The 14,434-nt window shown below is 58.0% G+C and overlaps 1 protein-coding gene and 1 long non-coding RNA gene across 5 annotated transcripts; both read left to right on the forward strand.

The window, feature by feature from the left end:
• Positions 1-1,765: 1,765 nt before the first annotated feature.
• On the forward strand, positions 1,766-7,881 carry CPLANE2 (ciliogenesis and planar polarity effector complex subunit 2). 3 transcript variants are annotated; one of them, XM_077899486.1, is made up of 6 exons: positions 1,766-2,251; positions 4,015-4,164; positions 5,576-5,728; positions 6,229-6,353; positions 6,611-6,747; positions 7,155-7,881. In XM_077899486.1, the coding sequence occupies exons 2-6, from the start codon at positions 4,053-4,055 to the stop codon at positions 7,402-7,404; spliced, it is 777 nt and encodes a 258-aa protein (XP_077755612.1). In that variant the 5' UTR covers positions 1,766-2,251; positions 4,015-4,052; the 3' UTR covers positions 7,405-7,881. The 3 variants fall into 3 exon arrangements, with proteins under 3 accessions (XP_077755612.1, XP_077755611.1, XP_077755613.1); XM_077899485.1 differs by lacking the exon at positions 1,766-2,251 and adding an exon at positions 3,487-3,643; XM_077899487.1 differs by lacking the exon at positions 1,766-2,251 and adding an exon at positions 3,654-3,879.
• A 319-nt stretch (positions 7,882-8,200) lies between these two features.
• Positions 8,201-14,381, forward strand: LOC144314871 (uncharacterized). 2 transcript variants are annotated; one of them, XR_013380726.1, is made up of 3 exons: positions 8,201-11,289; positions 13,705-13,782; positions 14,325-14,381. It is a non-coding gene; the product is annotated as an uncharacterized LOC144314871 (long non-coding RNA). The 2 variants fall into 2 exon arrangements; XR_013380725.1 differs by lacking the exon at positions 8,201-11,289 and adding an exon at positions 11,299-13,159.
• Positions 14,382-14,434: the final 53 nt, after the last annotated feature.

The raw sequence follows: 14,434 nt of genomic DNA on the forward strand, positions 1-14,434 counted from the left end.
TGGGGATTATTATGAGCCGAACTGTGTCCCTCCATCACCCCTACCACCACAAAAAAAACAATTTTTAAGTCCTAACGCCCAGCACCTCAGAATGTCATATTTGGAGATAGGGCCTTTACAGAGGAAATTAAGTTAAAGCGAGGCCATCAGGGTGGGCCCTGATCCAGTGTGACTGTCCGTCCTTGGAAGAACAGCAAATTTGGATTCAGACTCCTACGGAGGGAAGGCAATGTGAAGACAAGAGGAGAGGTCACCTACAAGCCACAGAGAGAGGCCTGGAGCGGATCTTTCCTCCCACCCCTACCAACCTCTCGATCTATCATTTTGAGCCTCCAGAACTAAGAAAACACATTTGTGTTATGTAAGCCACCCAGTCTGGTACTGGGTTACTGCAGGTCGAGCAGACTGATTACGGGGGTAAAAGAGAACAAAAAGGGCCTTATCCTCACGGAGCTTGTGTTCTAGGTGAGAGAGACCAACAATTTAAAATTTCAGAATCAAGAGGTGCCTGGCTGACTCAGTAGAGCATGCAACCCTTGCTCTCAGGATAGTAAGTTCAAGCCCCATGTTGGATGGGGAGTTTACTTAAAAATCTTTAAAAAGTACAATTTCAGAATCCAGAGCAGGACGACATGAAGGAGTGAGCCTAGGGGGTAAGGGCGCGTCATCCAGTGGGGGAGGAGGAAGGCCTCCGCAGGTGAAGCAGCTCCTCCCATAGGAAGTTAGTGGGGGAGATGCAGAGAGCACCAGGTAGTGGGCACCACAGTGCAGTGGCCCTGTGTGGGAACAGAAGGCCAGCTTCACTGGAGTGTCGTAGGCAAGGGGAAGAGTGGCCGTGAAAGCGAGAGGTGGTCATGGGCCAGTCACAGAAGGCCTTGAAGCTATGAGGTTTGGATTTTACTCTGAGCGCAGTGGAAACTACTGGAAAACTATAAGCATGGCTGTGACATTGCCGGATTGACGTTGCCTAAAGGCTACTCTGGTGCCTCTGGCATTCCAGAAGGCAAGCTGGGAAACCCTACAGGACACAGCTGCAGTGTCCAGGCAAAAGAAGAGAAACGTAAATCTGACCATCCCTTCTCCACGTAGTCTCCTTGGGCGGCCCACCCACCTCTGCCCCCGAGGTCCTCAGGCCTGTTGTGCCTGCACACCTGGGCCGCGGACTTCTCCAGGCAGGTTGACTGTCCCTCCTTGCCTTGATAAATCCTCTCCACACCTTATGAGGCCTTGTCCAGAAGGTGCTCAACAATTTGGAGATGGAGAGAGACCAAACCATGAAGAAATTAGTGGATTAATCAGGAAGTTTTACACCAGAAGGGCTCTTAGATAGATGGTCCACCTGCTTCACCTCAGGCCTTAAGAGGAGAAGCATCTTGCTTAGGGGAACATTCAATTTAATGGTCAGAGGGGGAACAGCAAAGTGGAACTCACTAGACCAAAATGGCCCATGAGCATCCTCCAAAATGAAATTCTGATCACCTCATTCCCAGGCTCTCACCACTGAGTGGCCTCCTGCCCGGCAGCCGTGTTTCCACCTGTGGACCTGTCATGGACCGAACTGTGTGTCTCCCCTCTACACCCCCCCCCCCACTAAAATCCATATGTTAAAGCTCTAGCCCCCAGTGTGAAGAGAAGGCAGCTGCCTGCAAGCCAGGACGAAAGGCCTCACCAGGAGCCAGAACCCTGCTGGCACTTGATTTCGGGCTTCAGCTGCCAGAACTGTGAGCAACGAGATTTCTGTTGCTCAAGCCACCCAGTCTGTGGGATTCTGCTTTGGCAGCCCCAGCAGGCCCACACAGAACCCAGCTTCTGAACCGCCCAGTGCTCCTGTCCCATGTGCAAGCTTATAGACCCATCTGGCCCCTGCAGCAGAATCCCTGGTGGATGGACCCCAAGAATCCAGGTTTGAACAGGCTCCTGATGCTCACTGAAGTGTCCTCTCCTTGGGCTCTCAAGGGCAGTGAAGGCTGATTCCCCTAAAAACCTCTGGCCACTAGCTCCTCTGATCACCAGCCTCCCTCTCTGTCCAAGAAGATTTCACATCTGGCCTCCAGGTGAACTGGCGAGCTCATTCTGCGGAGTTGCTTCGTTTCCTCAGGCTCTCCCTGAGCCCTCTGGGAGCCAAGACAGGGCAGGGCTAAACGGTGAAGTCCGGAAACTCAGATAAGTCAGATCTGAGCCCTGCCCCGGAGGCACTCCTGGTCCACGGAGAGAGCGCTCCACACTGGCCTCTCCTGACTCGGCAGATGCGGTAAGAATGGCAGGAAAGGGCGCTGAGCACCTGGGAGCGTGGGCGAGGGTTTCAAGCTGCGGGATCCTGTAGGGCTGGTATTCAGTTGTGTTTCTGCCTGACTTCGGTGGAAGCAGGTTGAGAGCAAGCGCCCAGTCTCACGCTGCCGCTTCCCCTCTACTCTCTTGGGACTTAACAGGCCTCAGTGATTTGTGGGTTCATGGCCTCGGGCTGCTTTCAGCACTACTAAGAGGAGCCCTCCTAGTCCCTGGGGGCAAAGTTTTAAAAAAGCAACAACAGGAGACCCAGTCTGGCAGGACAGGCGTTCAGACCCCAGGAACCCCAGGTTTCAAGCGTAGTTTTCTTCTCACTGACCAGCTGTGTGATGTGACCTCAGGTAATTATGTTGTCTCCGAATTTCCTCAGCTGTTAAAGAGAAGAGGGGTAATAAAACAAGCCTTCCTAATGAGGTCCCCTCTGGAAGCCCCCGCTGTCTGGCACTCAGTTATCCTTCAATAAAGGTTAATTTATAGATCACTCCTTTAAAAAAAAAAAAAATAGTGATTTGTCCTGCGGGAAGCCTCCTGCAAGAAGATGCTGGTGGCAATTAAGTGTAATAGCCTCTCAGGAAGGACCCAGCTGCATCCTGTCCCACTCACAGGTGCCCACCTTCTGCTAACAGGCGGGTGCTGGTGGCTGGAACAGGGGACAAGGGGCTCACGACCTCGGTGCTGAAATGTCAGCTCCAGGGGGCCAGTCCTTCGGGGCCTGGAACAGGGGAACACCTAGCAGGTGCCCAGTAATCCCTTGCTGAACGAACGAGATGAATCAATAAATGAATGACTGCCCGACACCATCCTGTGGGCCTCTGACTCCTTTTTAAGAGCTTGAGCAAGTCCCTTAACCCCTCTGAGCTGCTGTGTCCCCAGTCGTGAAGGCAGCGGGGTCTGTCCTGGGTCCTGGGTCCTGGGTCCTGGGTCCTGGGTCCTGGGTCCTGCAGCAGGAGCAGGAGGAGCAGGGTGAGCGGAGGGCACAAGCGCAGCCGCAGCGCCACTGTACCAAGCAAGCCCCAGGAGGCACCAGCATAGGCGGCGGCCGGCGCTGAGACGCAGGAAGGCTCCCGGGGGAGGGGCTGGAACGGGATTTGGGGGGAAGGCAGGGGGAGACCCCGGCCCGCAGGGGGAGGCCGGTGCAGGGCGGCGCGGCGCCGCGGTGGCGGCGGACTGGAGAGGAGCCCGCCCCGCCTCCGCCGTCTCCCTGACAACGGCCTCCGCGCATGCGCCCCAAGGCCGGCGGCCGGGCAGGGGCGCGCTCCGAAGCCGGACGCAAGCCGGGCGGAAGTGGCCCTGGAGGGCCGCGCTCTTAAAGAGACCCGCTCCGCCCGGGCCGGTTCGCCCACGGGACCTGCTGCGGGTGAGGGCTGGGTGGCCCCGGGGTCGGGATCGAGGCCGAGGACAAACAGGGCTGCCTGACACCCCGCCCCCACGGCCCAAGATGACCTGGGAGGGGAGGGCCGCGAGTGTCCCCGGGGAGCAGTATGTGGGGAAGAAGAGACTATGGGGTTGCACCTCCCGGGTAATAAGAGGGAGACGGGGATCGTGTGACTCCCCAGGACCGTGGACGGAGCTCGGGCCCAGGGCGCTGATGGGGTAAGGGTGGGGGCCCCATAACCGACCCCCCAGCCCCCCGGGAGGGAGCTGGGGCTCCAAGGGAGAGTCGGAGAGCAGGTTGAGAGGCATCAAGGTCCAGCTCCGGGCAGTTACCCTCCCCCATCCCCCACTCAGCCTCCTGCCGCCTCCTCACCCGGTCGGGGCGCCCAGCCATGGCCAGACCACCCGCCCCGGGCTCGGTGATCGTTCCAGACTGGCACGAGAGCGCCGAGGGCAAGGAGTACCTGGCCTGCATCCTGCGCAAGAACCGCAGACGGGTGTTCGGTAAGTGCCTGTGGCCTGTCACCCCCGGGTGACAAGTGTCACCTGGTGTTTCCTGGGGGGGGGGGGTGCAGAGAAGTAGGGCAGTGAGGGCCTGCTTTTCACTTGGGGACCCCTGGAAGCCCTATCCCTGGGCGCGCCCCCCCCCCCGCCCCCCGCAGGCCTTAGAGCTAATTCCATCATCAGAGCCAGGAACATGGAAACAGCCCAAACCCTGCCAAGAACCACTGTCACCAGAGAGGCTGTTGATTGAGTTCTCACCCGGTGCCAGGCCCTCTGCTGGGCACATTACACAACAGACCCCCCCATTTATCCTCAACACTACCCCTTACAGACTTCTCCAAGATCCAGCCTGCTAAATAGAGGTAAGCCTCACCTATATCCTGCTGTCTCTAAGACAAGACATTCGTATTTCCCAGGATGAAGCCAACCCAGGGTTGGGCTGACAGGTCAGCCTGGCGTCTGCTGTGAGAGCTCAGCTCCAGCCAGAAGAAACAAAGCACCGGAAAGGTTTAAGACAGAGAATGAGAGGGCAACCCACAACTTAGGACTTTCAGGTCCTAGGCCCTGTGGATGTATCCTAATTTAGACTCTTTTTTCTTCCAATTAAAAGCATTCATAAAGATCTGATCTATTGATTCTAATAAGTTTATTTATAGTAATTGAGAATAGGGATCCCTGGGTGGCGCAGTGGTTTGGCGCCTGCCTTTGGCCCAGGGCGCGATCCTGGATACCTGGGATCGAATCCCACGTCGGGCTCCCGGTGCATGGAGCCTGCTTCTCCCTCTGCCTGTGTCTCTGCCTCTCTCTCTCTCTGTGACTATCATAAAAAAAAAAAAAAAAAAAAAAATTAAAAAAAAAAAGTAATTGAGAATATGTGTGCCGATATTTCTCCATTGAAGAAACACTGATGAAAAACCTTGCCTCTACATGTGGGAAGTCTAGAACGTGTGATAATAGTATCAATTAAAACAGTCTCATGCATGCATCAAACTTTAAAAGTATTTTGGTGTTATCTGGAGTGGGCCTTGGTGCAGCTCATAGAGCACAAGTGCTCTTAGCCGAGCTCATCCAGGGATCCTGCTTGTGTCCCAGGCCTCTAATGAGTATAGAAAACCATGGGTGGCTGGCACTGAAAGGCTCTTAAGAGTTAATGGGTCTGGGCAGCCCCAGTGGCGCAGCAGTTTAGCGCTGCCTGCAGCCCAGGGTGTGATCCTGGAGACCCGGGATCGAGTCCCACGTCAGGCTCTCTGCATGGAGCCTGCTTCTCCCTCTGCCTGTGTCTCTGCCTCTCTCTGTGTCTCTATGAATAAATAAAATCTTTAAAAAAAAAAAAGAGTTGATGGGTCTGATGGGGCAAGTGCAGGTTGACCTCTTGACACCCCACCCCCCACCCCGTTCCCTTCTCACCCAGGGCTGCTGGAACGGCCAGTGCTGCCCCCACCCGTGGCCATTGACACAGCCAGCTACAAGATCTTCATGTCTGGGAAGAGTGGCGTGGGCAAGACGGCACTGGTGGCCAAGCTGGCTGGCCTAGAGGTACCCGTGGTACACCATGAGACCACTGGTGAGTCCAACCATGGAGGGCTTCCCTGGGGTGGAGGAAAGACTGGCCCTTGTCCCACCATTTACTCTGCAACCTTGAAAAGTCACTTCACTTCTCTGAGCCTACACTGTTCAACAGAGATAATAGTACCAACGCCAAAGTACTAGTGGTAGTACTGAGCTGACACAAGACAGGTGCTCGAGGAGCACTACTCTTCCTTTCTTCTTTCCTTCCACTGGATGCTCATTGGCCATCAGGTTGCAACATCTTCCAGTATCCAGTACCTTTGGGTCTCCCTCTGCGTACAAGTGACACTGCTTTGTCTTGGCTAGGGCTACAGCTGCATCTCCCCAGCCGACTCATCTAGGGCAGGTCGGTTTCTCCATCAGATTGAGGTTAGCGACTGTATCTTCCTCGTCAGGCTGGTGACCCACCAGGGACATGTCTTCTTCCTATTTCTTCCTGGCCACCTACCCCTCTCCACTCTGCCTCCCCCATGCTGAATGGCTGACCCTCCCCAGGCATCCAGACCACCGTGGTATTTTGGCCAGCCAAGCTGCAGGTCAGCGACCGTGTTGTCATGTTCCGCTTTGAGTTCTGGGACTGTGGGGAGTCTGCACTCAAAAAGTTCGATCACATGCTGCCGGTGAGCAGGCAGGTGGGCCTGGGAGGGTCTGGGAGGAGCTAGTTGTCTGTTGCCTGCTCTGCAGGAGCCAGATTTGGGCATGGGCCGAGGGTGCTGCCCCACGTGGGTGAGCTCTGAGCTGGCAGGGGGGACTGGGTCCTCGCCTGAGCTCTGCCCTAGGATAGTCACTCCCTGCTCTGGGCCTGTGGAGGGAGGAGTGAGCTGAGACTTCTCAGGGCCTCGGGTTACAAGCCTCACATCAGCCTCTCCATCCCCAGGCTTGCAAGGAGAAAACAGATGCTTTCCTCTTCCTCTTCTCCTTCACCGACCGCGCCTCCTTTGAAGACCTCCCTGGACAGCTGGCCCGAGTAGCAGGAGAGGCCCCTGGTGTTGTCAGGATGGTCATCGGCTCCAAGTATCCTTTGGGTGGCCCCTAGAACAGTCAGAGGCCACACTTGGCAAGGCATGGAGCAAGGGTATCAGGGACACTGCCTCTGCCCAGTTGTGGGGCCTAGTCCCATGGACTTTAACTTTTTTTTTTTTTTTAAGATTTTATTTATTCATGAGAGGCAGAGAGGGAGGCAGAGACACAGGCAGAGGGAAAAGCAGGCTCCTCAGACAGAGCCTGATGTGGGACTCGATCCCGGAACCCCAGGATCACACCCCAAGCCAAAGACAGATGCTCAACTGCTGAGCCACCAGGCGTCCCCCATGGACTTTATCTTAAAGGCAGCAGGGGCCTCCCCTGCACCAGCCCAAGGAGGAGGGCTAAGGCGGCCGGTAAGCAGGGGCACCCAGCCAGGCTCCTTGACCCTCCTCCAGATTTGACCAGTACATGCACACAGATGTGCCTGAGCGTGACCTCACAGCCTTCCGGCAGACCTGGGAACTGCCCCTCCTGCGGGTGAAGAGTGTGCCAGGGCGGCGGCTGGCGGATGGGCGCACGCTAGATGGGCGGGCTGGCCTGGCCGACATTGCCCACGTGCTCAATGGCCTGGCGGAACAGCTGTGGCACCAGGACCAGGTGGCGGCTGGCCTGCTCCCCAGCGCCTCTGAGAACACCCCCAGCTGATCCCTACTCCCAACTCTCAGGCGACCTAAGGAAGAGGGCGGCAACCAGGTCCTAAGGCCGAGGCAGGAATATCGATGGCATCCTGAGGGCTGGCCAGAGGGGCCTGTCAGGAGAATGGTGCCCTGAGAAGCCTCCTGTCCCAGCAGCACCTTCCTTGCAGAATTCATGGCAGTGAGATGGGGGCACAAGGCTCTGTGGGCCAGGCGACTGAGGGCACGTGGGTGCCCCCCGGCCTTCTCCCTCTGCCCTGGGTGTGTGTGTGGGGTCTAGACTCCAGAAGCTGAGGAACTATAGGGGCAGGGCCCACTGGCCTCAAGCTTCTCCCCCAACTGCCTGTTACCCACTCCCTTTCTGCTGTACCCAGAGATGGTGACTGGGAAGAGGGTTGTCCCAGCCGGGCCTTCGATCAAGAGCCTGTATTAGTTGAGGTGACACCATCTGCTGTACCAGATAAACCCCAAAATATCGGTGGCTTAACTCTACTGAAAATTTTTTCTTGCTGTGCCTCACTTCAGGTAAAAGTGAAGGTGGGTCTGGAGGTTCTGCTGAATGAACTCATGCAGAGACGCTGACCCCAGGGCAAAAGGGGTTCCGGGTTTGCCCTGGGGCATCAACACGCGGTCAGCAGATTCGCAATGAGTGCAAGTGGAAGGTCACCTAGGAGGTTTCCGTGGACCTGGCCTCTGGCCATGTGCCTTCTGCCCACCTTCCTTGGCCAACACCATAGTCACATGGTTACGTGGTGCTGCAGGGCATGCCGGGAAATGTAGTCCACCACCGTGTTAAGTAGGTGAGGCCTCTCTGCAGTACCTTTCTCCATCACGAAGGTGTCAGGCTAGGATTAGGACAGGGGCCCTGCCAGCCTGGGGAATCTGAAAACTCACTTTGCAGGACCAGGGGCTGAACCAGGTGGGGTCAGGGAGTGAGTTGCCCAGTTGGGCAGCTCTGCGCTGTGGAAAGCCACAAGGGCAGGTGTAGGAAAGTGAGTGAATTTGCCCACTCTTCTTCACCCCTGCCCCATCTGCCGGAGACACTGGTGAACGCAGGCCGACGTATGGCGGGGTGCCGATGATGAGGGCCTTTATACGTTTGGACACCCCCTGATGGTGGGCTGAGGCCTGGCCTGAGTCTGAGCCAACCGGAAGGGCCAGCCATGTGGCCCCAAAAGCCAGCTGACCCTTGGAGCCCCCTCTTGCGAAGGCAGCACTGGGCTCTGTACACCCCATACTCAACATGCGCGATCACATACTAGCACTTGTTCTAAAACTCTGCCCTTCACACGTATGCACACCTCCTGCTGGCACACACAGGAAGTTCCTGTATACCCACTCTGGCTCACACTCCTGGGCGCACTGTTTGCCTGCATGGCATTTACCACGTCTACCACCCTGGGCTCCACCTGAAGTTTTGTCACCCCTTCCAGGGCCCAAAGGACTGATTTGAGCACCTTCTTACTGCCCCCAGCTCTGGTTCAGAGCTGAGACCTGAGCTCATCCCATACCCCAGACTAGGAATGTCCGTGGGCAGGACCCCATGCCTCTCAGTGGCACAGCTGGTAGACTGGCTACGGCTCCTGGGCCATAGACCCTCCCACTGGAGGCGTCAGCTCTGTTTCTGGGCAGCAGGTTCAGTCTGTTCTTCTCTGTTCTTAGCTCCAGTAGACCTTACCCTAGCAGGCGACAGCAAAGTTTGAGACCCAGTGAAGGTAGCCTCTGTGCTTGAATGTGACCCCGTAGCTATAGATTATCTGTGTTGTGAGCACCGGCTACCCCATGTCCAGCCAATTATCTCTGGGCTCGAAGCTCCCCCAGAAAGGAAGCTTCTGTGTCCTTCTGCATCTTTCTTGGGCAACAGCTCTGCACCAGCAGGCCAGTTTTCTCCTGGTTAGCCCTGCTTCAGTCAGGGAATCACCCTGCCACCCTCCTTCACCCCAAACCAGGAGGTGAACAGACCCTGTGTTTGCCTGTGTAAGGACAAGGTGGGAAGGGTGGTGGGACTTGGAGCCCAGCCACCCGCCATCGCAGCAGCATGTTCTCAGCCCCTGCAAGACCTGCCCTTGTGCCACTTCAGTACTTAGTAGGCTGCTTGTCCAGGGGCCTCCAAGGCAGTGTAGAACTGGGAAGCCGAGGGAGGAAGGAAGCATTATTACAGCTGGTGGCCGTGCCTGCAGGGTGCTCTCTGGGCAGGGTCACAGGGAGAGTGAGAGGAGTGTGTAGACACACATGTGTGGATTCAGGCCAGCTTCGTGGGCCTGCCACGTGGGCAGTCCCCAGGGTCCCACACTCAGAGGGGCCTTCCCACCTGGTTTAATGCTCTGCAGTTGCCATCTTGGAACTGTGGACACCACAAATTATGCAGCAAGTCCTGGTGTGTTGTCCAGGGACAGGGTCTAGGTTCCAGATAAAGCTCCCCTCTCAGGACTTGGAGACAGAGGCTGCTTCAGTGAAGTGTCACAAGGGAGGCCCATAGGAGAAGGGACCATCTTCTCCTGAGGTGAGGGTGGGGGTGGGTTGTGCTATGGCCCTGCCCTGCTCCTGATCTTCCCTGAGTCAGGACTTAGCAGCCCCGCCTCCTTCCCCAAACAGGCTCTCAAGGAGTCCCACCCCCTTCCCTACAGATGGGGGGAGTGCCTTGGACGACTTGTGTCCATCCCCCCCCCAGATTTATCCTTTGAAATCTGAATCCCTAATGCCCTGGTATTAGGGGCCTTTGGGAGGTGATTAGCTCTTGAGGACCGAGCCTCAAGCATGGGATTAGTTCTTTTATGAAAGAGACCCCCCAGAGCTCTGTAGCCGGTCTACCCAATGAAGACACAGAAAGTGCAGGCTGTAAGCCAGGTCCTCAAGGACCCTGCTGGCACCTTGATCGTGGACTTCCTGCCTTCAGAGCCGCAAGAAACAAATCTCTGTTGTTTATAAGCCACCCAGTCTGTGGTATTTGTTATAGCAGCTCAAACAGACTAAGATAGAGAAGCTGAGGTCCAGAGGGGGACAGGTGTTTGCCCAAGGTCGCAGAGCCTTGAAACAGCCCCGAGGCTCTCGGCCCTTGGCACTCCCCTCCCTTGAACCATCCCTCCCCTTCATCCCCTAATGCTGTCTGGGGAGGCAGGGGGCGTGGGGGAGTGTCCAGCCCCTCACAGGCCCTTTCCAGGTTCTCCCTGCTTTTCCAGCTGAGAAGCCTGGGACTGCCCCCGTAGGAGGGGAATGCAGAGCTGGCACCTCCTTCCTCCCTCTCCTTCCCTTTTCCTCCTCCCACTGCCCTTCCCAGGCCACGCAGAGCTGGTCAGTGAAAGGTTCTTCCCTGCCGCCAGCCAAATCTGGCAGGCCTCCTGGGCAACTGGGAGGAGCCCCGGCAAGAAACCTGGCCCCAGGATAAGGAAGGGGAGCTGGGTGGGCTTCCAGGGCTCTGGCTGAGGCCAGGGTGGGGGTTGAGTTTCCTGTCTTGCTGAGGATCTCTTAGCCCCCGAGCAGCCTGGTGCCAACTGTGATCCCTGTGTACCAGGCACAGACTTGGAGATGGGGGGGCGGGGAGTGCCCAGATGGAGGCAGGAGGCTCAGGAGCCAGGACCAGTTGGAGCTGTTTGGAGTCCAATCCCCAGAGGGCCAAACTGGGGGTGGAGAGTGAAGGGTTGCAGGGCTGGGGGCGGTGGAGGTTCTTCCCTCCCTGTGACCTCCGACCCAGAGCCTGGGACAGTGGGGGTGGGGGAGGCTGGTGTTCAACTCTATTCTAGAAAGTGGGGGTGGATCCTGGGAGCAAGGATGATTGACTGAGGGGGGGCAGGAGGAAGGTGAAGGAGAGCTAGAACCTCGGACCATTCACTTTAATTCCTGTGTGTTCATCTGTAAAATGAAGACAACAGCAACACCCCCTTTCTTCTTTTGAGTTGTAAGTAAATGTGTGTAGAATGTTCAGCGCCGCAGGAGGCAGCAAGTGAAGGGCACAGTAAACGCTGGCTATTGCCTTCGTCCTTGCCTTCCGGTAGAGGTGGCCCTTGTTGGGCTGAGAGCAGCTGGAGAGGAGGGAGACCGGTCGGGTCGCAGATGGGGGGACAGCGAGGTGGCAGTTGCCCTGCATATTCCCCGGGGGTGGGCGGCTGATGGGCAGAGGGAGGGGCAGCCCAGCTGGGTGGGGAATGGAGGAGCTCCTGGCACCTGCAAGTGCACCCGGAGCCCCACCCCCTCACTCCGGTCCTGGGGCGCCCTGGACGGCGATGGCACCCAGAACGGGCACCTGGACCACGACCATGTCTGTGCTCCCGCATCAGCATTTATGCCTCAGACTCCCGGGGCAACCTTTTCTGCGCAGGAAGAACCACCTGGGTGAGACCTGGGCCAGACAGGACTCTTGCCACACATCACGAGGGTGGAGTAGCCGCCCCACGGTCCCTCTCTTAAATCCCCTCTCCCCTAAATCCCAGGCAGCTCTGGTCTATTTCTTGCAACGGGCAGTTCCACTTGGAACTACACCCAGTCCCTCTTGCGGCAGCGCAACTATTTCCTTGAATTTCAGCTTCAGGGGGACCGGTAAGCCCAGTCCCCGGCTCCCCGCCCAGGAGGGAGGTGATGATGCAGACGGTCCTAACCGGCCCCCGGCCCGCGGTGGGACAGTCTTGAGCTCCTGCGGGAAGAGCTGCTGTGACCCCCGCGGAGGCCGTGGAGTCCAGTGGGAAGAACCAGCGCCCTGGGCTGCGCGGCGCCAGCTGCGTCCCCCAACGAGCTCTGCAACCTGCGGGAGCGACTTCGGCACCTCATCTGTAAAATGGGCTCTACCATAGGGTCACCCCCAGAGAAGGGCTGGGATGCTTAAGTGGACAAAGTGTGTTCAGCGCTCGGCCCAGGGCCTGGCACCATGGACGTGGCCCGTACAGTGGACACAGCAGCCACAGCTTGAGGTCGCAGCCCACTCGGGAGTCTCTCCACGTTCATACGTGGGGTGCTAGTTCCCTTCCTCGTTTGAACTTCAAAAGAGAAAACGCGCATCAAAGCGCTTTTGGGCTTTTTTTTTTTTTTTAAGATTTTGTTTATTTATTCATGAAAGACAGAGAGAGAGAGAGAGAGAGAGAGAGAGAGAGAGAGAGAGAAGCAGAGCCACACACAGGCAGAGGGAGAAGCAGGCTCCATGCAGAGAGCCTGAAGTGGGACTGGATCCTAGGATTCCAGGATCACGCCCCAGGCCAAAGGCAGGTGCTAAACCGCTGAGCCACCCAGAGATCCCCCAAAGCGCTTTTGAAGGCGGGAAGGACCCTCGTGCAGCGGGACCTGTCACCCCCAGCCGGGGTCGCAAGGCAAGGGACTCGGGGCTGGGGCCCACCAGGAGACCCTGGCCCCCGGGAGCACGGGCCCGCCCCGCCCCACGCCGTGGGCTTCCCCAAGCTGAGTGCACCTGGTTCCACGCGGAGGGCCCGGGAGGGGTTACCAGGGGTGCGAAGTGTTGCCAGGTGCGGGTGACCCTGCTCTGGGCCCCCGGGCCTGACCCCACCTGGCCTCGGACCGCTAGGCGGAGCAGCTGCGGCGCCTGGGCGGGCGCGACTCTGCAGCAACCCGTGGCCAAGCGGCCCGGGCTTCCCCGGCGCACAGCCCGCAGCTCCTCGCTCCCTGCTCCCGGCTCCCGGCTCCCCGCTCTCCGCTCCCAGCTCCCGGCACCCGGCTCCTAGCTCCCCGCTCCTAGCTCCCTGCGAGCCGCGGGAGGTGGCTGGGCCTTCGGCGCAGGGGCCGGGCGCTGTGCTCCCAGGCTCCGCGGGGAGGCACCACTTTAGGTCTGGAGCCAGTCCGCATCCTAGCGGCCCGCGGTGCCCCATTCCCACCTCCTCAGTCCCCCTCGGACGCTCACCCGCTGGAACACCCCAGCGCAGGCCGAGCTTTGTGGGCAGATGGGCTCTCTGGCCTTAGCAACCGGAAGGTCGCCGCCCTCGGTCCCCAGCCTGAGACGAGACTCTGCAGTCCCGCTGTGTTAGGTCTGGCGCTGGGCAGAGGGCTCCCGCCCCGGCTCCGCTCACCGATTCCTGGGCAGGGATTACTAGGACTCCTACTTCAACACCAACACGCTGAGGCAGGGGTGGCGAGACAATTGCCTGGGAGGGTGGAGCTGGGACCTAAGTGGGGAGCTGATGGCAGGATTCTCTCTGGCAGGCGGCAGTCTGCGGGAAGATGGCCATTGCCGTTGCTGGCCGGGGGAGTCTACACTGCAGCCTTCCCACTGCATGAAGAGGAGAGGACGCAGGCTCAGCTCTCTCCTGCTCCTGGGGCATCAGGAAGGAATTCTGGGACTTCCCTGCAACCCTCCCTCCTTTCATCTGCCTAGGGCCCCTTGGAACCGCCCAGACCCCGACCCTCACCGATTGCTGTATTCATACTGGACCTGCTGGAGATGCTAGCACAGGTACCAAGCCCTGTACCTTGTATGAGTACCTTGGGAAGAAGGTGGCCATCTACTCTGGCTAGATGAGTCTGGCATTGGGGGTGGGGGCTGGGAGCTGGGGTCAAGTGCAGAGATGGTGGCTTATGGACTTTGTTAACCTCTTTAGGCTTTTGCACAGCCTGGCTGCTGCCTGGCTGCTGCCCTTCTGGGCACCTTGGTCTTTATCTCTGACCTTATCTGCATGGGCACCAACACACCATGAGTAGCTGGAGCTGGGGGCAGGGGGATGGGCTGGGTGGGCTGGATTAGGTGGCTGGTTGAGAATAGACCTTTCCAGGATGAGCACCTTTTGCTTATAGGGAAAAGATCTAGGCCATGAGGGTGCATTCCTCATGTGCCCTCTCTGCAACACTGTGCCATGTGGAATATTTCCAAGATCTGCCCCATGGCAAGGTGAGCCAGGGACAAGAGCAAGGGAATGGGTAGGTGTTTGGGACACCTGGACCTGGCTGCAGGGAAAGCAGTGCTGGCCACACAGTATGTCCTCTCTCCCTCCCTTGCAGTTGGGCTATCTGGTGACTGTGTTCTTCAGCATCTTCATGTCCTTCCAAGCCACAGCCTTCCTGGAGCCGTGGAAGTGCAAGCGCATCACCTTGGCCCATCACTAGGACCT

Source organism: Canis aureus, chromosome 5 (assembly GCF_053574225.1).
Source record: "Canis aureus isolate CA01 chromosome 5, VMU_Caureus_v.1.0, whole genome shotgun sequence".
Lineage (NCBI taxonomy): Eukaryota > Metazoa > Chordata > Mammalia > Carnivora > Canidae > Canis > Canis aureus.